Source organism: Chiloscyllium plagiosum, chromosome 1 (genome assembly GCF_004010195.1).
Source record: "Chiloscyllium plagiosum isolate BGI_BamShark_2017 chromosome 1, ASM401019v2, whole genome shotgun sequence".
In the NCBI taxonomy this organism is placed as follows: domain Eukaryota; kingdom Metazoa; phylum Chordata; class Chondrichthyes; order Orectolobiformes; family Hemiscylliidae; genus Chiloscyllium; species Chiloscyllium plagiosum.
The window spans coordinates 156,543,025-156,569,576 of record NC_057710.1 but is presented as its reverse complement, the minus strand read 5'-3'; the positions used below and the strand labels follow the sequence as shown (position 1 = coordinate 156,569,576).

General features: G+C 40.8%; 1 protein-coding gene across 2 annotated transcripts in view; it reads left to right on the top strand.

The window, feature by feature from the left end:
- The first annotated feature begins 2,350 nt into the window (after window positions 1-2,350).
- plrg1 (pleiotropic regulator 1) overlaps window positions 2,351-26,552 on the top strand; it is a 37,245-nt gene continuing 13,043 nt past the window's right edge. The window contains exons 1-12 of one of the 2 annotated variants that reach the window (XM_043700242.1): window positions 2,351-2,513; window positions 6,480-6,586; window positions 10,637-10,770; window positions 11,007-11,060; window positions 12,230-12,283; window positions 12,737-12,830; window positions 18,267-18,357; window positions 18,467-18,568; window positions 21,601-21,693; window positions 22,658-22,807; window positions 23,737-23,838; window positions 24,040-24,142. In XM_043700242.1, the coding sequence (XP_043556177.1) occupies window positions 2,505-2,513; window positions 6,480-6,586; window positions 10,637-10,770; window positions 11,007-11,060; window positions 12,230-12,283; window positions 12,737-12,830; window positions 18,267-18,357; window positions 18,467-18,568; window positions 21,601-21,693; window positions 22,658-22,807; window positions 23,737-23,838; window positions 24,040-24,142 (1,093 nt within the window). In that variant the 5' untranslated portion in view covers window positions 2,351-2,504. The remainder of the gene's footprint in view (window positions 2,514-6,479; window positions 6,587-10,636; window positions 10,771-11,006; window positions 11,061-12,229; window positions 12,284-12,736; window positions 12,831-18,266; window positions 18,358-18,466; window positions 18,569-21,600; window positions 21,694-22,657; window positions 22,808-23,736; window positions 23,839-24,039; window positions 24,143-26,552) is intronic. The other variant, XM_043700252.1, reaches the window with a different exon arrangement.

Sequence of the window (26,552 nt, the reverse complement as noted above, 5' to 3'; positions counted from 1 at the left end):
TTATATAAGCCTCCTTCTTTCTCTTGACAAGAGATTCAACTTTTTTAGTAAACCATGCTCCCTTACTCCACCACTTCCACCCTGCCTGACAGGGACATACTTATCAAGGACACGAATAGCTGTTCCTTGAACAAGTTCCACATTTCAATTGTACCCATCCCCTGCAATTTCCTTCCCTATCCTATACATTCTAAATCATGCCTAATTGCTTCATAATTGTGTTTTCCCCAGTTATAACTCTTGCCTTTTGGTATATACCTATCTCTTTTTATTGCTAAAGTAAACGTAACCACATTGTAATCACTATCATCAAAGTGCTCACCTACATCCAAAACTAACAGGTTCATCACCCAGTATCAAATCCAGTGTGGCCTCACCTCTTGTTGGGCCTATCGACATACCGAGTCAGAAAACTCACCTGCACACGTTGGACAAAAACTGACCCATCTAACGTACTCTAACTACAATGTTTCCAGTCAATATTTGGAAAGTTAAAGTCCTCCATAACAACTACCTTGTCACTTTCACTCCTATCCAGAAACATCTTTGCAATTCTTTCCTCCACATCTCTGGAACTTTTTGAAGGCCTATAGAAAACTCTCAACAGGGTGACCTCTCCTTTCCTGTTTCTAACCTCAGCCCATACTATCTCAGTAGATGAGTCCTCATCAAGCGTCCTTTCTGCCACCATAATACTGGTCTTTGACTAACAGTGCCACATCTCCCCCTCTTTTACCACCTTTTCTGTTCTTGTTGGAACATCTAAATCCCAGAACCTACAACAACCATTTCTGTCCCTTCTCTCTCTATGTCTCCAAAATGACCAAAACATCAAAGTCCCAGGTACCAACCTACACTACAAGTTCACCCACCTTATTCTGGGTGCACCTGGCATTGAAGTAGACACACTTCGACCACCTTCCTGCCTGCCAGTACACTCTTGCAACTTTGAAACCTTATTTATGACCTCACTACTCCCAACCTCCTGTTACCTGGAGCGACAATTCAGTTTCCCATCCCCCTGCTGAGTCTCTTCATGCTAATGAATTAACTACAATTAAATACAGAGATGAATTAAGCCATTATTTCCAGTCCTTGCTCCAATCTTCATTCCTGACCTACTGCCTCCATCCCTCTCCCTTGTTACTCTTCTAGATTTGGTCAGGCTGTTCACAATTTTGGTGTTGCTTTTGACTCTGAGGGGAGCTGCTGATGTCATATCTGTGTCATAACTAAGACTGGCAGTATCCACATCTGTCATCTCATTCTCTATCCCTATCTCAGTGGAGTTGCTGCTGAAACCTACATCATCCCTACCTTCCAGGCTCAAACACTTCAATGCTGTGCTCAGTGATCTTTCCCATTCTACCCTTTGTAGCCATCTAATACTTTGCTGTTGGTACTTTGCAATAAGTTTAATTCCTCTGTTAATTCTATGCTCACTGACCTACATTGGTGCCCATTCATCAGCATCCAGACTTTAATATTCTCATCCTTGTCATCAGATTACTCCCATGATTTCCCCCATCTTTATCTCTGTAATTTCCCTATCCTAGACATGTAGGCTGTTTCAGTTCCAGTTTACTACACATTCCCAATGTTCTATCATTGGTGGCTGCACCTTCAGCTGCCTCAGCCCCAAGATTTGGAATTCCCTTCCTGTATCTCAATTTGCTTCTTGAAACTTACTTCATTTCCAAACTGAGTTGAAAAATGTGGTGCTGGAAAAACACAGGATGCTGCCTGGCCTGCTGTGTTTTTCCAGCACCACATTTTTCTATTCTGGTACTCCAGCATCTGCAGTTCTCACTTTCTCCTTCTTCATTTCCAAACTGTTTGGATATCTGTCCCTCGACCACCTCATGTGGGCTCTGTACAAGACCTTGGTTTCCCTCCTTCGTGTGAAGTGCATTGGGATTAGTTTTCCATAGCAGTTGTTGCTGACTACCTCCTGCTGGGTTTGCCCACACTCTGCCCATTATTCATTGTTCCTCTGGGTTTTGGGGGTGACCGCGCAAGCGCTCTACAGCGCTGTGCCCTCACCAACATGGCGGGCCCGAGCCCGAACAGCCATTAACTCGGGGCCTGTTTTCTGAATAAAACCTGTAACTGTTCCCACTCGGGGTAAACAGCCGAACCGGAATAATCATATCTGGAGCCTGAAGTCCACACTTGAGTGTTTCTAAAGCGTCCCGTTGAAACAGGCCACCTCACTCAGCTGGCAGTTAGTTTCTCCGCCATTTCTCGCTTCAAGCCCGCACCGCGCATACTCGGATCGCGTGTCGATCAATACAGTATGTGGCCGCACAGAGACAGTGGCGCTCTCGCAGGCGGGTAGACAACCCCGCAAGCGGGCCTCTCTTCCAATTTCGTCCGTCTCTGGGCTGGGTGGCAAAGCGAGCGCCGCTTTGTGTGATCGGGGAGGAAGGCCGCTCACGCGGGGAGGCGGCGGTTTCTGCTGGAATCCGGAGGCCCGCTTTTAAAAAGCGGCTCGTGCTGCAGCCATGGCGGAGGTGCGGCTGCCCGGGTTGTGTTCCGGATCAGGGAGAGGGAGTTCGGTGCCGGTCTGGCAGGGGCTGAGCGTTCCCGCCTGGGGGTTACCCTGCCCAGTGATGGGAAAGACCTTACACAGTGGGTGGCTCAGAGGTTAGCACTGCTGCCTCACAGTACGAGGGTCCCTGGTTCAATTCCAGCCTCGGGTGACTGTGTGGAGTTTGCACATTCCCCCGCGTCTGCGTGGGTTTCCTCCCACAGTCCAACAATGTGCAGGTCAGAGAGAGGGCATCCTGCCCACTGAAGTGGGATGGCGGGGGACCATCTCAAGTCGCTGAGGAAAATGCAGAAGGGTAATTTTAGGGAAGCTGTTCGAAAAAGAGGGAGGTTGAAATGCTCTACAAAGTCCCAATATTATAAAGGGGAAATGTATGATGATCAAATGCCATATAATATCATCCCTCCATATCTGGCATTTATCCATTCAAATATCTTTAAAAATGCACTTCAATGAAGTGATCTCTTACCCTGCATAGCTACTTGAATAATTCATATTTTTGGTTTTGATCAGTTGTGTAATTACAGATTTTATTTTAGATTACTTAGTGTGGAAGCAGGCCCTTCAGCCCAATAAATCCACACCGACCCGCCGAAGTGCAACACACCCAGACCCCTTCCCCTACATTTACCCTTCACCTAACACTACGGGCAATTTAGCATGATCAATTCACCTAACCTGCACATTTTTGGGTGGGAGGAAACCGGAGCACCCAGAGGAAACCCACGCAGACGCCTGAGGCGGGAATTGAACCCGGGCCTCTGCCACTGTGAGACAGCCGTGCTAACCACTGTGCTGCCCATGGAATGTTGTTGCATTCCCCACTTGCCCATCTGTCTTTCATTGTAAATTAAGTTCTGTCCGAATGAGTCTTGTTTAAAGTGTCCATATATATGTGAAAGAAACTTGAACGTTCGTGCTTTCGATTAGATTAGATTAGATTAGATTAGAATACTTACAGTGTGGAAACAGGCCCTTCAGCCCAACAAGTCCACACCGACCCGCCGAAGCGCAACCCACCCATACCCCTACATTTACCCCTTATCTAACACTACAGGCAATTTAGTGTGGCCAATTCACCTGACCTGCACATCTTTGTGACTGTGGGAGGAAACCGGAGCACCCGGAGGAAACCCACGCTGACACAGGGCGAACGTGCAAACTCCACACAGTCAGTCGCCTGAGGCGGGAATTGAACCCGGGTCTCTGGTGCTGTGAGGCAGCAGTGCTAACCACTGTGCTTGTTTTTGTTAAAATAGAGGAAACCATAGGCTGTTAATGAAGTGTTTAAAGCTTAAAACGATGAAATAGAGCTGATGGAAACTTTGCATATAGAATGATAGAGAGTAGATGAAGTGACTTATGGGAAGCTTACACGATTATGTAATGCAATATTCAATAATGTAGACACATGAATGTTAATTAAGAATGAGCACTTGTGAGAAAGTGATAAAGTAATGCAGGAAAATACATTGTGTGGTGCTGGAAAAGCACAAGTGGTCAGGCAGCATCCAAGGAACAGGAGAGTCGATGTTTCGAGCATTCCTGATGAAGAGCTTATGTTCGAAACGTCGACTCTCCTGCTCCTCGGATGCTGCCTGATTGGCTATGCTTTTTCAGCCCCACAAGTTTTGACTCTGATCTCCAGTATCTGCAGTCTTCACTTTCTTTTAGGAAAATACATCGGGATAGTAGCAGGGGTGCAGGATCGAACTACTCATTTTGTGGAAGATCATCTATATCAGACAAATTTCCTGCTCCTGTGTTATTTATAATTTTCTAATTCTATGAATCTTCAAATATATGATCTTGAGAATCTACTGTCAGAATTCTGGAGAATATATGCTACTAGGCAAATTTGTCAATATGAGGGAGACATTCCATTAGTACCATAACTTCTCTGATCTTGCTGCAGAGCTTTGATTTTAGATTGTGACTTCTGTTAATTAGTTAATTGGTGTTTTATTATTGAACAACTCTAGTGTATCCCATGCTATAATTAGAGACAACTTAACCTTTGCATGAAGGGGTCACAGAAGACGTGTAACCATAAACTATATGCTTAATAAGAAATGAGTAGACATTAGCACAAAGCATGAGGTGGTGACATGAAATTAGCATTTAATTTTAGTTTCCTTCACGAAAGATACATATGTTAAAGTTTAATGTTTGGAAGTTTTTTAAGCAAAGTTATAATTTTTTTGACAAAATATGTATTAGAATATAGTATTAGGTTCTCAGTTGACCAGCACTGTACACTATTACTCATTTGCAGTGTACTGTCATGAGAGAACTTGAAAGTGCTGAATGTTTAAAATAAAAGAACACTTATATAAAATTGAGATGAGGTTACTTCTGTAGGGAATTGTGAATCTTTTGAATAATCTTCCCGCGAACATTCTGGATTCAATGTTGTTGACTGTATTTAAGGTGGAGATGGAGTCTTGAACTACAATATGGTGGGAATTGCAGGGTCAAGAGTTGTAGCAATGAGATGAGACCAAGATGGGAGCAGCCATGATCTTATTGAATAGTGTAGCAGGCTCAAGGAGCCATATGGCCTATTCTTCCTAGTTCTTGTATTCTTACAAGCTGGAGGGTGTTTTGTTTCCATGCTTTAATTACATATAGTGCTTGTTAAAATTGGGAAAGTAAGTGTCGAGGAATGAATTCCAATTGCACAGAGCTCTACACTGGTAGTATTGAGCATTTTCAGGTTAGCAAAATGATGATCAGAGGAAGAATAAAGCTCAAAGTTTGTGAGAAGATTTGTAGCTCGGGCTAGTCAACGAGGACATGCCGCAACCCAAAGGACTAGCCACACTACCATACATCAAGAACATCTCTGAAATGACAGCCAGACTACTGCGACCACTAGGACTTATAACAGCACGCAAACCAACACTCAGACAACAACTCACCAGAACGAAGGACCCGATACCCAGCATGAGCAAAACTAATGTAGTATACAAAATCCCATGCAAGGACTGCACAAAACACTATATAGGACAAACAGGAAGACAGTTAATGATCCGCATCCACGAACATCAACTAGCCACGAAACGTCATGACCAGCTATCCCTAGTAGCCACGCACACACACGACAAGCAACATGAATTTGACTGGGACAACACTACCATTATAGGGCAAGCCAAACAAAGAACAGCCAGGGAATTCCTAGAAGCATGGCACTCATCCACAAACTCCATCAACAAACACATCGACCTAGACCCAATATACCGGCCACTACAGCGGCCAGCTGAAACTGACAACCGGAAGCGGCAGGGACAGGCCACTATAAATGCTGGAGGAAACACCACAGAAGCGCTTCACAGGAGGCTCCCAAGCACTGAGGATGTCACCTAGACAGGGGACGAAACGTTTGCAACAAAAACTTCCAGCTCGACGAACAGAACCACAGCGAAGAATAAAGCTATTTCTGACTACCCCAGCAATGCTTTAACTGTACACAGAATCGGAGAAAGTGAGAATGTAATGGTTTGGAGGTGTTTGGTATCCAGAATTACTGCTACTCTCACCTATTTCCTTTTTCCAAACATTTTTCAATGACTTGGGAGTGTTTTGTGATTTGGACCTACTGTCACTAGAAACTGCCCAGCGCATGTCATGTGGCAGTTCGTGAGATATGAAATAACTTCTCAGGCGGTGTTTCATTCTGTTCCAAAAGTAAATACCATTGTGCCGATAAATATTTCATGTGAACCTGTGATAATATTTCTTGAAGTGTCAGCAGGATATTTTTAAGGTTACATGGCATGTTGAAATGTGTTAAGTATACAGAGAATATTTTGTTCAGTGGTTCCACCTGCTTTCTTATTGTTTAGTTCAATTTGATTATTTGTTTGATTAGTTGTTTCAGAATGAGAATTTCATACATATTTTAAAATTGTTTTTTCCTTTTTGATAGGAGGTGCAGAAACACTCTGTGCATACACTGGTGTTCAGATCCTTGAAAAGAACCCATGACATGTTTGTTAGTGATCATGCTAAACCTATTGCAGCAGATGAGAAAAGGTGAGTGCTTCTGGTGATCTTGAATTATGATATTTGGTAACAGAATGAGTATCTCATTAGATACAATGAGAGGCGCCCAACTTCATTACAACCAATGTCAAAATCTCAAAGTGTTTTATGTCCAGCACATAGATGGGTCAATCTATATTTTACCAAATACTTCAACATGTGTTATTTCCCATTACCATGCTTTCATTTTGTCTGCTTAGACCACTTATTTGTAATAAAACGCCTGTTCATATTATAACCCCACACAGTCTTCACTTTGTTCAAATCCGCAAAACTGTCCCTGGTCAGCCATATCATCTGGAGGCGTGGCATCCATATGTTATGGCACTTCTCTGTATTCCACAGCCAGTTTTTGTATTGTCAATTTCAGTCAATGGATTAGTTTGTCAGTGTTTCCACCTCTGAGTCAATAGCTAGTGTGTTTATGACCAACTCCTGAGAACTGAGTGCAAAGAAGATAGCTAGCTGTTCAGTGAAGAAGTACTATGCCTTTTCAGATGCCAGCCTTTAATTTCAACATTGCTTCAAGGTCCATTCGTTCTTCAAGAAGAACATAAAAGTTTCCAAAACTGTATTTCAAACAGGTGTAGGAGAGTTAATTCTTTAATTATTCTTGTTAGTATTTATTCTCCACTTAGCATCAGGAAAACAAATTGTGTTCAATAGCAGAGAATTATCTGTGAGTATTTGTTGTATACAAATTGGCTACTGTGTTTTACATTACAATAGTGACACTTCCAAGTTAAATGACTGCAAATTGTTTTTGAAAATTGTGGTGGGCCATCAGTGCAGGTGTTGTTAAGACTTCTGGAGCAAGGGTCCAGCCCAACAGAGAAAATGTATGGCACAGAAGGGGCCAGTCAGCCTATTGAATTGCACACAAAACCCTAGCATTTACTTCAAAAGTGCTTATTGTAGTTGGACCACAACCTACTGCTCACTAAAGAAATTGAGGTTTGATCAAGAAAAAGAAGGAAGCATATGTCAGATATAGACAGCAGAGATTGAGCGAATCCTTAGAAGAGTATAAAGGCAATAGGAATATACTTAAGAGGGAAATCTAGAGGGCAAAAAGGGGACATGAGATGGCTTTGGCAAGTAGGGTTAAGGAGAATCCAAAGGGATTATATAAATACATTAAGAACAAGAAGGTAACCAGGGAGAGAACAGGGCCTCTCACAGATCAGCAGGAGGCTATGTATGGAGCGGTAGGAGATGGAGGGATACTAAACGAATATTTTGCATCAGTGTTTACTGTGAGAAGGACATGGACAACAGAGAATGTGGGAAAATAATTGGTGACATGTTGAGAAATGTCCATATTACAAAGGAGGTGCTGCTGGATGTCTTAAAGGTGGATAAATCCCCAGGACCTGATCAGGTGTACCATCCAATTCTGTGGGAAGCTAGGGAAGTGATTGCTGGGCCTCTTGCTGAAAAATTTGTATCATTAATAGTAGCAGTGAGATTCAGGAAGACTAGGAGTTGGGTAAAGTGGTGCCACTATTTAAGAAAGGTGGTAAGGAAAAGCCAAGTAACTACAAAGTTGTTGGAGGGAATCCTGAGGGACAAGATTTACATGTATTTGGAAAGGCAAGCACTGATTAGGGATAGTCAGCATGGTTTTGTGTCTCCTGTCAGCTGTCATATAATTCTCATTTCTATTTGTGCTATCAATTTGTTCATCTTGTGCAAGTTGTACATATGTTCAGGTAAACAACATTTAATGTAATCTTTTCACACTTTTCTATGAGTTCTATACTATTCGTCTTATGTGTTGGTTTGCTCTTATCTTTCGAAGTTCTGTCCTTTCCTCTCAAACTCTTATCACTACCCATTTCATATTACTTTGTTCTTTCCTTTTGATTTGACATGCCTCTTCTCTTGTGAATATTGTAGCTTAAAGTTTCCCTTGTAGCTCTCATCATAAGATTTGTCAAGACAGTGATTCCAGTGAGGTTCAGGTGAAGACCATCCCAACACTACATCTTCCTTCTCCATTGTTAGTGCCAATGAATTGGAACCCACTACTCCCACATAAATCTTTGAAAAGTAAAAGTCGCCATTGTCACAAAGGATCATGTCTCATTATAGGGAGAAATAGCTGGTGGTGAGTTTAACCTGAGGGTCACCATTCCTCAGGTGAGGGGTTATTGTTGAGATGGTAAGACTTTCATGGTGACCTTGGTTCATGGTGAACTTGTGCTGTGTAATGTCACTCTACAACCATCAAGCCTACTAAACTAACAGATTCCCAGAATATCAGTCTTTGAGGTATACATTCAAATTTTTGACCTTTCCTCCCTGTACCAATTTGCTTGTGGTTCAGGTAGTAATCCAAAGATCAATACTTTTACAGTTCTGCTTTAGCTCTCAGCTACTCGTTCCCTTAGCAACACCTCTTCCAGAGTCTGATCTATGTTACTGGTACTGTTCTGAACCTTGTGAACTAGATCCATCTGTCCCACTCCAAGTTTCTCTCCATCCAGAATAAGATGTCTTGAAGCCATAGGCAGCTTAGCCTTTGGGATTTGAGCCCTCAATTGCAAAAACTGAAGTGCATGCTAAATATACTAGTCCCTATTACAGCACTCCTGCGTTGTTTGTTATTCTCCCCACTTCAGCGGGCATGGTATTGTGGTCAATTTGTTCATTCTCCTTGCTGCCTCTACTTTCCTCTACACAAGTTGCAAGCTCAAAAAGCAAATGCAAGAGTTGAGTTTGTTTTCAGTACTGCCTCCTAGTTACTTGCATCATTTGCAATCACATCCTCCTATCTCTGAATAAGCATCAAATCTGAAGTACCTACTTTAAGAGTTGTGATTGCCTTCTGATAGCGTCCAGTAACTTTCCCCTCACAGATGCATTATACTGCCCAAAACTTAGACTTCTGCTTATAAACCTGTGCCAAAATTCTTCAAATCACAGCCACTTACTTCAGAGGTCCTTGCCACGAACCAAACAAATAAACACCAACTCCATTGTGCCATAGCTGTCGGATAAACTCTGGATCTGTTATTTTTATTGTACTTTATTTGGTTTCAAGTTTAGAAATGGTTTACCATGATTATTTGTGGTTATAATAGAATTTAACAAATTCTATTTAACAATTGTGTGCTCCCATTACAAGTTTAAATTATTGCCCCAGTTTACAGAGAGAAATATCTGACTGTCAAGAATCAGTTACATACCCGCTTACCTATCAATGTTTTTGGGCTTATCTTTTGGCCTCATTGACAGCAGATTCATCTCTCTAATCACTCCCTGTTGTTTGAAAGATCAGATCCACGTACAATGCTCTGCCTGAGGCCCACTGAAGATGTTACTTAGTAGGGTGACAAAACGTCTGGAAATGAACCTTCCAGCTCAGCAAGCAAACTTACATCCAGAGACCAGATACACACCAACTCCCTAACTGTGAATTCTCTTAGAAAATACCCCAGCTGAAGCACTCTGTTTTGCATTACTCAATCATACTGGAATTTGTACTACTTCACTTTGACTGTACTGTCTATCAAAATGAATAATGGTTAGGAGTTAATGGGAGCTCTGTTTGTTCTGCTTTCAATCCCTAACAATTACTCGTTTTGTTTTTCTATCTGCGCAGTTTTGAGGTATGGAATTATTATCTCCTGGATCATAATGTCCATGTAGCTCTCCCTCCTCCCTGCTGCATTGCTGTGATGCCAGATGTTATTCAGATTCTCACACTGGAAATAGAGTTCCAGCAGATAACACTCCTGGTACAGGTAGTTGTTTAGTACGTGAGAAGTGTCTGCAAGACATACATTTATTTGATGCAACTAAATTCCCTGCCCTACTCTACTCAAGCTAAATATCCTAGTGCCACTACTGTGATGTAAAGAGAAAGAAATAGTAATACACAGGAAACAACCACTGTCCTATGAGACCATTCCTTGCTTTTGTTTATTTTGGAATTACTTTGAACTGTAATGTGAAAAAAAATTTATGCTGTATAATTGTTTCTGATAGTTACTTTTCTTTTGATTAATTGATCTTGTGTTTTTCTTGTTTGATCAGTTACAAACTCAAGATGAGTGTGAAGCTACAGACAGAGTACAGTCCTGTGCTCCATATGCCTATACTTAAGGAAATCAGAGAGAAGAGTTCGCAGTCTGATTCCTACAATCATGGACCTTATGACGTAAATCGTGGTATGCAGTCAACTCACAATAGAGGAAATATTTTCAGTTTTATGGAAGTGAATTTAGTTATGTTTATTTTATTCTGTCAGTTATGACCTATGTACACTACTGCAGGTTTTAAGATTTATTTGTTATCTTGAGTATAGAGCACTTATTTGTATGTGAGCATGTTGCCAGTTTCGAAACTGATCTCTGTGTCTGTGAAAATATAAGAAAACTTTTGAATTTAAATATTTTTCGTTTAGGAACTGAATTTTCACTGGGGCCTGTAGCCTTTTTGGAAAAAAAAACATTTAAAAGTATCAAATGAATTTCTAAAATAAAACAATTTTGTTTTTGTAAGTTTAAAAAATGAAGGGTTTATTGCTCTGGTAACTGTGGTGATCAGCCCCAGAAATTAGTAAAACAAATTCTTCTGTGTCGAAATTCAGAGATTTGGAGGTTATATGGATTTCCTCTGCTTTCACTGTTAGTTATAATCTGTCTTGAAATGATTATCTCTCACTATCGGCAATATAGATCATATGTCACAACAATTAAAACTAATGTGCATTTCTATTTATTGTTTTCTGCCACTTTAATGTAAATCACTTTAGCTTAAAGAAATCTTAACTTATGGAATCCTTAACTTAATTAGCGAACTAATTTTGAAGAAATTCCGGTCAGTATCATAGACCGGAAAGACAATTTGCTTGATGAAGATGAGTAGACAGGTTTCTTTCCTTAACAAGCATAACTTGTATTTCAAACAAAAATTACTCCAGCAAAGATTATTAACAGAAGGATTAGACTTTGAAAAGATGTGAAATTACTTTTCTCAAAAACTAACACACATACAGCCTGTTGTTCTGAGAAAGATACAAAATTCCACAAAGCGTTATCTTAAATGTCCTTTGGCCAAGTGGCAGCTAAACTCCAGAGAAAAAGAGTGTTCACAAATTGACCCAAATGTTGATCTGCAACCAAAATCACATTGGAAACACAAGCTGTTGATGCTGGGAGTCTTCCTGGAACAGTTGTGGCTGGCTGATGTTTCTTTTTTGGAGACTGTGATGTAGATTCTAAAATCATCTTTAGAAACCCTCCATGGGTTCAGCTCTTGTGCTATAAAACTGATCTTCCAGTCATCCTTGAACTAACCTATTGCAAAGTTCACAAGACCTGACCCTATTACAAAGCAGAACCAAATATAGAGACCAGCAGTGGCACACACTATTTCCTAAGTGTTTCAATATTCTCAAATAAATACATAAAAGAACAATGGATTTATTCACATGTAATGGTGGTAGGTGCCCATAATTATGATTTGAAGAATGTACTTGGTACATGTGTAATTTTGCATCATCAGTGCCGACTTTTACAAGTGCCACCATTTTAAAGCTTTATTTGGATGATTGCAATCTTGCTTTAAACTGTTCTGAAAGAATATGGAAGTCTAAATGTATCCCTTATGTCTATTATGTTTTAGGTGAGGAATCCGAATATATTATAACTGGCACACATCCATACCCGTCAGGTCCAGGTCAGTAGCATTTCTGTTAAAATTTCTTTTTGAAGTTTATAATCTGTCATGAGTTTTAACACTGATTGTTTGACTGTCAGACTGCCAAATTCACTTATTGAGTTGATCAATGGGACAAAATAAAGCAGCTCCAAAGAATAAATAAGTATGCTATGCTTAATCTTTTAATAGGGACTTACTTGAACTTTATAAATGGTAACCTTAGTGATATTCAGGTAGCATTATAGATTTCCACCTAACTAAATTTGAGACTTTTAAGTATTATTTTTACAAACAGAAATTTGTTAGAAATAAGGGCATATTAACCAGAAGCATATTTGAAGTAACATGCAACTCTGGTATCTTAGGTTCTGAAATCAAGAAATTTACTTGCAAAACCACATAATTTTGAAAGTAAGTCTATAGTTGCCATTCTTAAATATACAGCATTTATTCAACCTCTGTAAATTGTAGGAGTTGCTCTGACAGCTGATACACAAGTGCAGAAAATGCCCAGTGAGGCAAGTGCTCAAGCCTTGGCTTTGTCGCTTCCTTCTTCACAAGCCAGGTAAGCTTTATGCTTTTAAAAGTTATTGGAATGTAATTATGGCTATATTTTCTTGAAAACAAGGAAGGAATTTATTTGATTATAACACAATGTTCATACTTTGGTATTTGAGAGGAACACGTAGTTACAAATGGTTTTGACAGCTTTATACTGTATTCGTATTAGAAATTTGGTAAAGTTATGGTGGACACTTATTCACTGTTGGTCAACTCCTCAAATCTTGCTGAACAGGCATTTGAAATGAATAACCTTTTGTTGTTTCTATTGTGATGGTCTCCGAAATGTCAATCACTCAATTTAAGTGACAATTCCTGATGGATTGAATGGCTTCCTTCTGAGCAGTAATGGCTTCATTATCAGCTTGTGGAAAGAATTTTTAATTTCTTTATTATTTCCATAAAGTCAAATGAATATTAAGAAATAGCAAAATATTGCAAAATGTTATTGTTTAAATCAGTATAAAAATATAGCTTCCATACTGAGTCAGCGATTATATTACTGGAGGAATGATTCACATATCCAGAATTTTAATAAAGTTTATTAAAGATTATCCAAAAATTATTGACCTAAGCCAATAGAAGATGGAAGGTGAGCTAAGAATATGTAGCTCACAAGTACATGTACTCAAGTCTAGAGATAGCAACGACACAGTTGCAAGTGTCAGCAAGGGCAATGTTGAACAATATTACAGAGATGGAAATGAACATCAAAGGCGTGAAGGAACAAGGCAATTAACTATATCTATTCTTAGTCAATCTGTTAGAGGAATTTTATAATAAAGGAACAACTGAAAAGCAAGTCCAAATTGGGGTAAATTCAATGTAACATCAGGTAGAAATAAAATATTGAAAAAAGAAACAAAGGTAAGGAAGGCATTAAACAGAATTAGAGATGCATGCAATAACAGTACAATTGGGTATTGTCTAATGAGAAAAGACGAGCAACCTTGTGTGGATCCACTACAGAAGAGTGACCATAAAATTATACAATTGCTCATTAAGATAGGCTTTTGATAAGGTCGCACGGAAAAGGCTAGTGGTAAAATGTAAGATGCGAGGTTGTGGATAATACAATGGCATGGATTGAGAATTGCTTGACAGACTGGAAACATAATGTCGGAATAAATGGGTCTTATTCCAGGTGGCAGGCAGTGACTAGTGGTGTACCACTGGGATCGGTGCTTGGGTCCTAGTTATTCATGACATGTATAAATGACATGTATGAGGAAACCGAATGCAGTATTTCCAAGTTTGCTGACACCACAAAACCAGATGGGATTGAGAGTTCTGAGGTGTCAGAGTGATCTAGACAAGTTGATTAAGTAGTATAACACATGGCAGGTTCAGTATAACTTGGATAAATATGAATTTGTACTCCTTCAGAGTGAAAAATAAAGACAATATTTCAAAGTTTGTGAGAAGATTTGTAGCTCGGGTGCTCGTTGCTGTGGTTCTGTCCGCCGAGCTGGTCTAGGAATTCCTGGCTGTTCTCTGTCTGGCTTGCCCTATGATAGTAGTGTTGTCCCAGTCGAATTCATGTTGCTTGTTGTCTGCGTGTGTGGCTACTAAGGATAGCTGGTCGTGTCGTTTCGTGGCTAGTTGGTGTTCATGGATGCGGATCGTTAGCTGTCTTCCTGTTTGTCCTATGTAGTGTTTTGTACAGTCCTTGCATGGGATTTTGTACACTACATTTGTTTTGCTCATGCTGGGTATGGGGTCCTTCGTTCTGGTGAGTTGTTGTCTGATAGTGGCTGTTGGTTTGTGTGCTGTTATGAGTCCTAGTGGTCGCAGTAGTCTGGCTGTTAGTTCAGAAATGCTCTTGATGTATGGTAGTGTGGCTAGTCCTTTGGGTTGTGGCATGTCCTCGTTCCGTTGTCTTTCCCTTAGGCATCTGTTGATGAAATTTCTTCACTCGAGGGTCATCTACTTGTGGACATCATTACCACAGAAGACTGTGGCACCCGGGTGACTGAATATATTCAACAAATAGATTGGTAAGTTTTTAGATATTAAAGGCATCAGAGGTTAAGAGAAAGAGGGATATGGCATTGAGATAGAGGATTATCTAAGATTGGTTGGAATGGCAAAGCAGGCTCGAAGAACCAAATGGCCTACTTGTTTCTATTTTCTATAAAAAGTATGGTGCTACAAAAAAAAACTAGTGGGTTTTGTGAAGATTTGTAGCTCAGGTTGATGCTCTGGATGTAGGTTTGCTTGCTGTGCTGGAAGGTTCATTTTCAGAAGTTTTTGTCACCATACTAGGTTACATTTTCAGTGAGCCTCCGGATGAAGCAATGTTGATGATCCATGCTTTCTATTTATATGTTTGGATTTCTTTGGGTTGGTGATGTCATTTCCTGGTTATTTTTGTCAGGGGGTGGTAAATGGGGTCCAAGTCAATGTGTTTATTGAGAACTCTATCAACAGACACATTGACTTGGACCCCATTTATCACCCCCTCAGAAAAGGAACAGGAAATTACATCACCATAGGAAATGACATCACCACAGAAAATATCACCAACCCAAAGAAAACTAAACATATAAATAGAAAGCAGGAATCATCAGCAGTGCTTCTATCAACCATGGTGGTAGAGATTCCTCACTTGAGGAAGAAGGTGGACGTTTTGGAGGTCTGCTTGTCGAAGCTGGCATTATCAGAAGAGATGTGATGGAGATGGAGGCACTGGAAGCATGGAATAGAGTCTTTACAGGATGTAGGGTGTAAGGATTTATAATTAAAGTAACTGGGAGTCAGTTGGTTTGTAGTGGATATCAGTGGTCAGCCTATCCCCAGAAATGAAAACAAAGATGTTGAGGAAGGGAAGGGAGGAGTCAGAGATGGACCAGGTGAAGGTGAGAGGAGGGTGGAAATTGGAAGTGAAATAAATAAACATTTCCAAATGTGGGCAAGAGAGGTAAGCAGCATTGATGTCCTGGATAAAAGGTTTTGGGTTATGAGACTACCCACCCCAAAAGGGATTGGCATAAATGGGGCCCATGCAGGCCCATGGCCACCCTATTGACCTGAAGAGTGTGAGGTGTTAAAGGAGAAGTTGTTCAAAGTGGAAGGTACACTCAGCCAGAGGGGGAGGGTGATGGATGTGGATATTGACCTTTTTTTCCAGGAAGAAGCAGACAGCCTTGACCATCCTGATGGGGAATGGACATGTAAAGGTTTTGCATTTCCATGTGAAGAGGTGGTGGCTGCAGCCCATGAACTGGAAATTCTGAAACTAATGTAAAACATCAGGGGAATTGCAGATATAAGTGGGAAGGTACTGGACAAGGGGGGACAAAGTCAAGTCGAGGATAGAAATAGATGAGATCTGTGAGACAGGAGCAGACAGGAACAATGGGTTCGCCTGGGCAGTCCTGTTTGTAGATTTTGTGAAGGAGGTAGAAGTGATCAGTGTTGAGGGGCTATGAGTTTGGAGGCAGCGATGGGGAGATCACCAGATGAAATGATATTAGTCACCCATGTGGACAATGGTGAGGTCATGGTCCTGGGAGATAGGAGGAGGTGTCCAAGAGCTGGTGCTGTGCCTCTGCAATGTAGATGTCAGCATGTTTAGACCACAACAGCAACCCCCCACCCCCACCTTGTCAGTTCAAAAGGAGATACATTTGAATTAGCAAGTGGGGACAGAGGAATCAACATCAATGGCGACAATTCTCAATGAACAAGTCGAGTACAGGTTAAAAAGTCAGGGAGGGCTTAGGTGGAGGGAGAGTACTGGAGGCAGGTGATGGGGAGAGGACTCTTGTCCATAGAAATAGGCACGATGGCAAAGAAAGAAGAGAGGAGTGTTGTGCCTGAAATTCATTGAGGTGGTGGGTGCAGGGGGACAAAATTAAGACCTTTGCTGAGTACAGAATGTTCAGCATCAGAGTGTGGAAGAGCAGAAGGGATAGTAAGTACACAACAGGAGGTAGGGTTAGAAGAGGGATGGAGTCAGAGAGAAGGGGAGGGGAGAAACATTCTGGAGGGGCATGGGTGTCTCTAAGTTGTTGCATCTTGCATTTCTTAATGCCTGAAAGGCAAAGTTTTTGTTAGCATGTCAAATGAGCCAGAGTATAAAGTGGAATTGTAGGGGGGCAGGATAGCTCTGCAGTGGTGCTGATTTGAGAGAGAGAGAGACTGAGTGTGTGCATATGGCGACACATGGCACTGAGTGTGGATCTCCGAATGCTGTGAGAACAGCTGTCTGAGGAGCATTGTACATCGGTTAAAAATGCCTTTTTTTTTGCAACTGCACAGTAGCTCTGTGGTCAAATTCCAGTATAATCTGTTCTGATATAATGTGATAGTTCTGTTCCTGTGCGGTCCCACGTTATAAGAAAATTGCATAATAGCAACACCATTCAAATCAATGGGACCGCAATCACGTTATATCCAATACAGGTAAGGGAAGTTAGCATTCTACAAATAATGGTCTAAATTCTTCAATCACATTATAGCCAATTCACGGTGAAGCAACACAAGTTATAGCAGAACTAACTGGACCACATCTGTCTCTTTTTTTTTAATCTCTCTGAAAAGATTGTACAGAACAAATGTGAGAATTCTTATGTACCGTACTTATAGGCACACTTCTTTGAATAAAGTATATTTTTGCAATAAAGAAATGATCATTTAATCTTGTTATTTTATCAGCAATATTCAGCCTACTAATTTCAAAGTAACCCCTAGGCTTGTGCAATATGTACCTTTTTGAATTCTGATGCTGATGCTCCATCAGTTTGTGATCTTTCCTCCATTACACTCTAAAAGTAGTAGGGAATCAGCTCCAAGCATACATTTTAATTGGTTACCCTGTTCAATGATGTTATTACACACCTCTGGAGTAGGTGGAACTTGAACCCAGACCTCCTTGTCCCGGAGTAGAGGCCCTAATGAACAGGTTTTAGGTCGTGAGCTTATTTGAGTTTATGATCTTCTCGTAAAAGTGAATTGTCCAACTCTGAACCCCTGCTTCATGATAATGAGCAATTGGATGAGAAAACTGCTTTCTACAGAATGTTGTGAAAGCTAGTGCAAATGTAATTCAAATGTTGTTTAACTTCAAATTAACTCCTGAATCTGATGATTTAAAAACTCGATCATCATAAATTGAGTTTAACCTGGAAATAAGTAATTTCTACACAATGTAGTAAGAGCTTTTAGTTCACAATTTTGAATAATTTGCCTACTGCTGATTTGAAGTATTTTTATTAAAAGCAGCAATGTAAGGTAACTGGCCCATGCATTTGAAGTTTGAGAACACCTTGGCTGATGAATAATGTATTTTTATATTTGCTATTAAGCATAATTCATTAAGTGCATCAGTAATAGCTGTGTAGATTTTCCAATTTTCTGTTTTAAATTGGATAGTGGTGTGGATTCTTATTTTCAATATTTTCGTTAATAAATGAAATATGTTTTATTTCACTTTCAGACATGATGCAAATCGTACTGCAGCCAGTGTTGCTGATATCCACAGACATGCGGGCATTGCTGAACGTTCACAGCCGCCAGGATCTTCCATGGTAAGATCCTTCAGAAATTATAAATGCTAACACACATTACTTCTGGTGATGGGACAGACTAAAAATACACAAATCGTGATCTTTATATTTGTGTTTGAATATGTTACAGGCTGTAATGGATGCTGGAGGTTCAAAGAATTCTTCACTAATTTCAAGAAAACTTCCTACAATGCCAAAACCACAATGGCACCCACCTTGGAAGCTGTACAGAGTAAGCAAATTATTATGTGAATCTCTTGCATAAATAACCTATTCATAGATATTCATCACAGCTAAAAAGTTTCATTCTGCAGCAAGAAAGTGTAAGTTAAAATGCTTTCTTTTTGCCTAACTGCATAAAATAATGCTTTCAAGTCAAACATGTGAGGCGCCAGAGACACGGGTTCATTTCCCGCCTCAGGTGACTGACTGTGCACATTCTCCCTGTGTCTGCGTGGGTTTCCTCCGGGTGCTCCGGTTTCCTCCCACAGTCCAAAAATGTGCAGGTTAGGTGAATTGGCCATGTTAAATTGCCCGTAGTGTTAGGTGAAGGGGTAAATGTAGGGGAATGGGTCTGGGTGGGTTGCGCTTCGGCAGGTCGGTGTGGACTTGTTGGGCCGAAGGGCCTGTTTCCACACTGTAAGTAATCTAATCTAATCTAATCTAATTCACCATCTTCAGATGTGCTCTAAACCAATGAGATTCCTTTCTAATGCCTTACTACAGGAGACCCTCGATTATCCAAACAAGATGGGCGGGCACTATTTCGTTTGGATAATCGATTATTCGGTTAATCGATTAAATACCTTTCCTCTGGGGCTCAGAGTTTTTTAAGTCCACTCCCTGTCCAGGAGAAGAGGCAGCAGCACACAGCGCGCGAGCCCCCCCCAAACCCCGTACAACACTGCCCCGCGCCCCCATCCAACGCCCCCTGCCCGTCAGCCCAACACCGCCCCTCCACCTCTCCCAAATCCACCCTATGCCCCCGTCCAGCACTACCCACCCAACACCGCCCATGTCCCTGTCCAACAGTGCCCCCTCCGGGACAGCTAATCTGGACATCAACAACAAGACTGCTGCTGCCTTTTGGAGGGTGAGTCTCCAAATAGCGCACAGCTGAGCACGCACAGGCAACTTTTTACTGTAACCTTTTGGTTTCACCTTTGCCCTGTACAGGACAATGTTGACCAGATTATCTGAGAAAGGGGGCTTTAGGGTACACTCCTCTGCAGTACTCCAGTGAAAGTATGGGGGAAGAGAGAGAGGGCAAGCAGTCAGTCGTTTGGAGATGGTGCCTGTTTAATCATTGTAAACAAAAGACTCGATCAGTGTTGAAAACGCGTCTTTGATGTAATGTTTCTATCGGGACCTCGAGATCTCCTTCAAATAATCCAATATTCAGATGATTGATATTTGGATAATCGAGGTTCCTCTGTATATGGATTATGATGTGCAATATAATGTGTCTGGAACTCTGTGCTTGATTGGGAAGGCAGTGTTACTCCTCGTTAATTGTGTGTAAAGTAACTTTAGATAAAAAGCTGCTGTGAGCTTAAATGCCAATATCCAAACTTGTCCATCTAGGTGGTGCTGTATTTTCTGCCATTAGATTTAGCAAAAGATAATTCTGTTGTATTTCTCAAGATTGGCGTGTAAAAACGTAATGCCTTTGAATTAAACTCACTCGTATTTGCTGCAGCAAATAAAATTTAACTACCATTTATAATGCGATAATTGTTCACTGTTGCCAGTCACCCTCTGGCACTGCAATAATGTGTGAAAATTCATTCATGATGTCCTCATAGTTGAAATTAACTGGGGAGTTTAAATATAAAATTTAACTTGGGAGGCAGTGGCCCAGTGGTATTATTGTTGGGCTCTTAATCCAGAGACCCAAATTATGTTCTGGAGACTTGGGTTCAAATCCTGCCATGGCTGATAGTGGAATATGAATTCAGTTTTAAAAAATGGAATTATAGGTCTGAATAAAGAATCTAATTTAACCCCTTGAATCCATTGATGATTGCTGGAAATATCCATCTGGGTCACTAATGCCGTTTAGGGAAGAAAACTGTCAGCCTTACCTACACATAACTCCACACAAACAGCAATGTAGTTGACTCTTAACAACCCTCTGGGCAGTTAGTGATGGGCAATACATGCTGGCCTAACCAGTGCCACCCACATCCTGTGAATGAATTGAAAAAGTAACTAAATTAACTTTTGACTTTGTCTTTCTGTCACTTAATTTTTCCTACTCCCTTTCTTTCTCTACCTGACTTAACAATATATACAATGACATTAATTTACATTTTTTCTCTTTATTGCAACAGTCTGGTTAAGGATCTGTGGAATTGCTTATCCTGTTCATTCTGGTTACAAGTACCCTGAATCTCTTGCCACGCTGTTATCAGCATTTTCAGAAACTTGTAATATAAAAAGTATTATAGAGTCGTAGAGATGTACAGCACGGAGACAGACCTTTCGGTCCAACTTATCCATGCCGACCAGATATCACAACCCAATCTAGTCCCACCTGCTAGAACCCGACCCATATCCCTCTAAACCTTCCTATTCATATATCCATCCAGATGCCTCTTAAATGTTGCAATTATACCAGCCTCCACCACTTCCTCTGGCAGCTCATTCCATACACACACCACCCTCTGCGTGAAAAAGTTGCCCCATAGGTCTCTTTTACGTCTTTCCCTCCTCACCCAAAACCTATGACCTCCAGCAGTGGCTAACTGTGGGATCACTGGGAGACAATGAGGACTGCAGATGCGGGAGATTAGAGTTGAGTGTGTGTTACTGGAAAGGCTTAGCAGGCCAAAAAGCATCCAAGGAGCAGTCTGATGATGAATGCCATTTAGAATCATAGAATTTTTATAGTACAGAAGGAGGCCATTTGACCTATCGCGTCTGTATCAGTTCTCAACTAGTCCCATTCTCCAACCCCATCTCTGTAGCCCTTTAAAAATACCGCTTTTAGGTGCCCTGCCACACCAAAATATTGAATATTTCTCATTTCTTGGAATTCGGATATGACTAACATTTTTTCAACAAGAAATTATTTTTGAAAAAGTAATAGGTGACTCATAAAATCAATACAATTCAGTTAAAACTCAGAGCTTTGTTTTCCATAGTAGGAAAGGATTAGCAAACGTTTTTGTAATTTTATCTTTTGCTCATCCTTTGTACAGTTACATGGTCAAAAAGATATGCTCCAATGTTGCTAATATTGATTAACACATTTGCCTTTAGGTAATCAGTGGCCATTTGGGCTGGGTTAGATGCCTTGCAGTTGAACCTGGAAATCAGTGGTTTGTTACTGGCTCAGCTGATAGAACTATTAAGGTAAGAATGGTTGTTGGAAGTCTGACTTTTAAAAACAACTCTTTTGGCTTATTCGGGTGGTACTTTATTTTTGGCTTATATTTGAGCAATTCCCAGTGTCCGTCAGTCTAGTACCACAACTCTCTACAAGACAGTTACAGACATTTAGCTTCGCATTAGTTCTCCTATTACACCGAAAGTAGTAATACGGTGCCTATTTAATCGTACTAGCAAATGCATTTGTAATCGATGTGTCATTTTTCTGTTTGAGAAACATTTGAAAGGAGACTGTGAAGAGAGTATCGGGAAGTAGGCGAACCAGAATTGTTCAAGTCCAGGAAATAAAACTATAGATAGAAATAATTCAATACCAGAATGTTACAGCTGGAAATTCAGACTTCACTTGAAATTTGTTCAATATGATTTAGTAAATACAATAAAAACAACAAATTATAAGAATAGTATCATTTTAAGAATGTAGTTTACTAAGTAAAAATAAACAACTCCATAAGATTGAAGTGAAAACTAAATGCTTAACTTGGAAATTTGGAGCAGAAATTGAAGATGCTAGAAATATTACAGTGCAGTCATTATCTAACGGATTTGATATTTTTCATGCAAACCTGAATCTGAAGGATGTTTCTCTGAAATATCAACTTTGCTGCCCTTTTCAACCAGCTTGTATGTTGCTTGCATTTTGTAGGGGAAATTAAATGCTGTTTTGTAATTCAATTTTCACAGTTGACTGCATTTCCATAGTTATATTTTAAAAGTTTAGTTATTATTGTATAGAAAGTTAATTGGTAATTATAGAACAACTGAGCTACTGTTAAAAAAAACTTGAAATTATTGCTTTTAAAATGTGGCAAGTATTTGTAATGTGAGAGCCCATGCAGATTAATTTTATGCCATTGATGCATCACTTTAAAGCTGGCTTGTTTTGGAGTGAGACACAGTTACTTTAAAAAAATATTTTGTTGCATAGATCTGGGATCTGGCCAGTGGTAAGTTGAAGCTCTCTCTGACTGGGCATATCAGTACTGTACGAGGAGTGGCAGTCAGTTCGCGCAGTCCATACCTTTTCTCCTGTGGTGAGGATAAGCAAGTGAAATGCTGGGATCTGGAATACAATAAGGTATACATTTTCACAACTTGGGCATTACTAAAATGAAGTTAATCTTTTGCAATTGGGGTCAATTAGCTCAATTGTCTGGATGGCTGATTTTCAATGCATAATGTCAACAGTGTGGGTTCAGTGCCTACAGCTGAGGTCATTGTGAAGATCCTATCTTCTCCACCTTGTCCCTTGTCTGAGGCGTGTTGATTCTCAGGTTAAATGACCACCATATATACCTCTGTGCCTCTCTCTGTCTCACTATCTCTCTCTCTCTCTCACCCTCTGTCTCTGTCTCCACGCTCTCTCTCTCTCTGTCTCACTCACTCTCACTGCGTGTCTCTCTCTCTCTCTCTGTGTCTCTCTCTCTCTCTCTCTCTGTCTGTCTAGGTAAAAACAATGACTGCAGATGCTGGAAACCAGATTCTGGATTAGTTCTGCTGGAAAAGCACAGCAGTTCAGACAGCATCCGAGGAGCAGTCAAATCGGCGTTTCGGGCAAAAGCCCTTCATCAGGAATACAGGCAGAGTGCCTGAAGGGTGGAGAGATAAATGAGAGGAGGGTGGGGAGAAAGTAGCATAGAGTAAAATAGGTGAGTAGGGGAGGGGATGAAGGTGTCTGTCTGTGTCTGTCTGTCTCCCTTCCCCAGCCACCCCACCCTGAGAAAGCAGGACTATGTGACTTCACTGGAAAAGCTCAGCAGGTCTGCCAGCATCTGTGGAGAGAAATCAGTATTAACATTTCGTCTCTCCACAATGCTGCCAGACCTGCTGTGCTTTTCAGTATTTACAGTATCTGCACTTTTCTCAGTTCTTATTTTCTGCAGTGACTTCTGCTTTACTTTTGATGTTTTGCAGTACTTTACCTCGGCTTTTCAATGGCGGCACTGATTTTGCATAATGTGTAAATTTATGAGCTACAGTTTATTTCTATGCTTCCTGTTTAATTAGGTTATCCGACATTACCATGGTCATTTAAGTGCAGTGTATGGACTTGATTTACACCCAACCATTGATGTCTTGATAACATGTGGCAGAGATTCAACTGCAAGGGTAAACAGTTTTTTAAAATTATTGTCTCTATAAGTGTAATACATTGTAAATCAGCCATTAATATAATCATACCCTAACATCTTTTGGGTTTTGATAAAGTGATGTATAAAACCTATTTCTCAGTTTTATCAGATTTACTTAAGTTTGGTTTAATATTGCATTTAGAGGAACTCTTGAAAAAATGTCTTGTTTTTGACATAGGTTTGGGACATACGAACAAAAGCAAATGTACACACTTTAATAGGGCATACAAATACAGTAGCGACTGTAAAATGCCAAGCTGGTGAACCACAGATTATTACAGGTAAATAATTATAAGTTTATTTTAAACAGCTGATTAAATATAGAGATTATCATCTTTCGCATCCCTTGATACTTAGAGATTGTGTGTTTGAGGAATCTGGGTATTTTCACCTCCGTCTACATTGTAGTTTTCTTGATAACATACTGATAATTGAAAACCTTCCTGAAGGGAAAGCAGGGAGTAGAAGTGGGATAAGTAAACAAATACAACACTTCTCTGGAGGGGATGTGAATGATAAAATAATGAAGAGTTGCTATCTGAAATATACTGCATTGACAGAAATACATATAAATCAGTCTTTCACTTAGCAGTAATGTTTGTCGGTTTGAATGATGATGAGTGTGGAGGTAAAATGGAAAGTGTTGCAACTCCAGTATTTAATGATGATTGGAGGTGATTGAGCAGGTCAAGATGTTATGGGGGTAGGGATCCCTTCTGAATGCTGGAAGGGGAGAACAAGGAAAGATGTGTTTAGTGGTGGCATTGTGCTGGAAATGACGGAAATAGTGAATGATAGTCAACTGAATTTGGACAACGGTGTTGGAGGGTAAAGCGAACTTTGTTATTGGTCTGTGAGGGATAAAAGGTGTACCTGAGTATTGGAGCCTTTGTAGGTGGTTCATAGAATCCCTACAGTACAGAGAGTGGCCATTTAGCCCGTTGAGTCTGTACTTACCCTCTGAAGCATATCCCACCCAGACCCAATCCTCCACCCCAACCCTGTAAAATGGGGTTTTTACCATGACTGACCCACATAATCTTGGCATCCCTGGACACCATGGGGCAATGCACGTCTTTGGACTGTGGGAGGAAACAGGAACACCTGGAGGAAACCCGCTCAGACAATGAGAGAACATGGCAACTCCATACATATAGTTGTCTAAGGTTGGAATGGAACCCAGGCCCCTGACACTGTGAGGCACCAGTGCTAACTACTGTGCCATTATGCCGCTCCTTATGAGGGAGCCCTCAGTTGAGCAAGAAGGCAACACTGATGTGAAAGGTCGCAACATAATAACGATAGAGAAACTGAGGAGCAAATGTATACATAAAGGAATCCAGGTTTTTAAATTCATTTACAGGATGAGGGTGGTGCTGTCTAAGCCAGAATTTATTGCCCATCCCTACTGCTAAGAGGGTCACCCACATTACTGTGGATCTGGAGCCACACTTAGACCAAACTAGATAAGGATAGCAGTTTCCTTGCGTTAAGGATATACACATAGACAAGGAAGAAACCATGGTCTCATTCGACGTAACGGCACTGTTCACCTCTATTGACAAAGCCCTAGCCAGAGAAACAAGAGCCAACCTGCTGAACAGACATAACAAACAACAGGACGTTGAACCCATCAACAAAGACAACCAACTCCCATTCCTAGACGTGAGGAGAATTCACCACTAAGATACACAGGAAAGCCACACACACAGACCAAGTCCTGAACTATGAAAGCAACCACCCCAATACACACAAACGAAGTTGCATCAAGACACTACTCAAAAGGGCTGCAGCACACCAGAACTGCAAAAAGAGGAAGAGGAACACCTATACAAGGATATTAGTGAACCAGATGGGGTTTTCTGACAGTTGACATTGGTTTTATAGTCGTCATTAGACTCATAATTCCATATTTTTTATTGGATTCAAACTCCCCCATCTGCCATGGTGGGATTTGAATACAAGTCCCCAGAATACTACCTGGTTTTCAGAATTAACAGTCCAGCCAATAACACCACTAAGCTGTCACTTTCCCATAAAGTAGTTGAAATAGTTGGGGGAATGAATGGATTAATAGTGATTATTCATTAATGGAAATGGAGACAGAAAAAGTCAAGGAAGAGAAGAGTTTAAGGTAGACCATGTGAAAGTGATAGGAGGTTATAGATCAGACACAGAAGTTTCTTCAAATTCAAAGTTTGTGAGAAGATTTGTAGCTCGGGTGCTCGTTGCTGTGGTTCTGTTCGCCGAGCTGGAAGTTTTTGTTGCAGACGTTTCGTCCCCTGTCTAGGTGACATCCTCAGTGTTTGGGAGCCTCCTGTGAAGCGCTTCTGTGGTGTTTCCTCCGGCATTTATAGTGGCCTGTCCCTGCCGCTTCCGGTTGTCAGTTTCAGCTGTCCGCTGTAGTGGCCGGTATATTGGGCCCAGGTCTATGTGTTTGTTGATGGAGTTTGTGGATGAGTCAGTTCTTGGGAGCCTCCTGTGAAGCGCTTCTGTGGTGTTTCCTCCAGCATTTACAATGGCCTGTCCCTGCCGCTTCCGGTTGTCAGTTTCAGCTGTCCACTGTAGTGGCCGGTATATTGTGTCCAGGTCGATGTGTTTGTTGATGGAGATTGTGGATGGCACTCTATAAATGCCGGAGGAAACACCACAGAAGCGCTTCAAAGGAGGCTCCCAAGCACTGAGGATGTC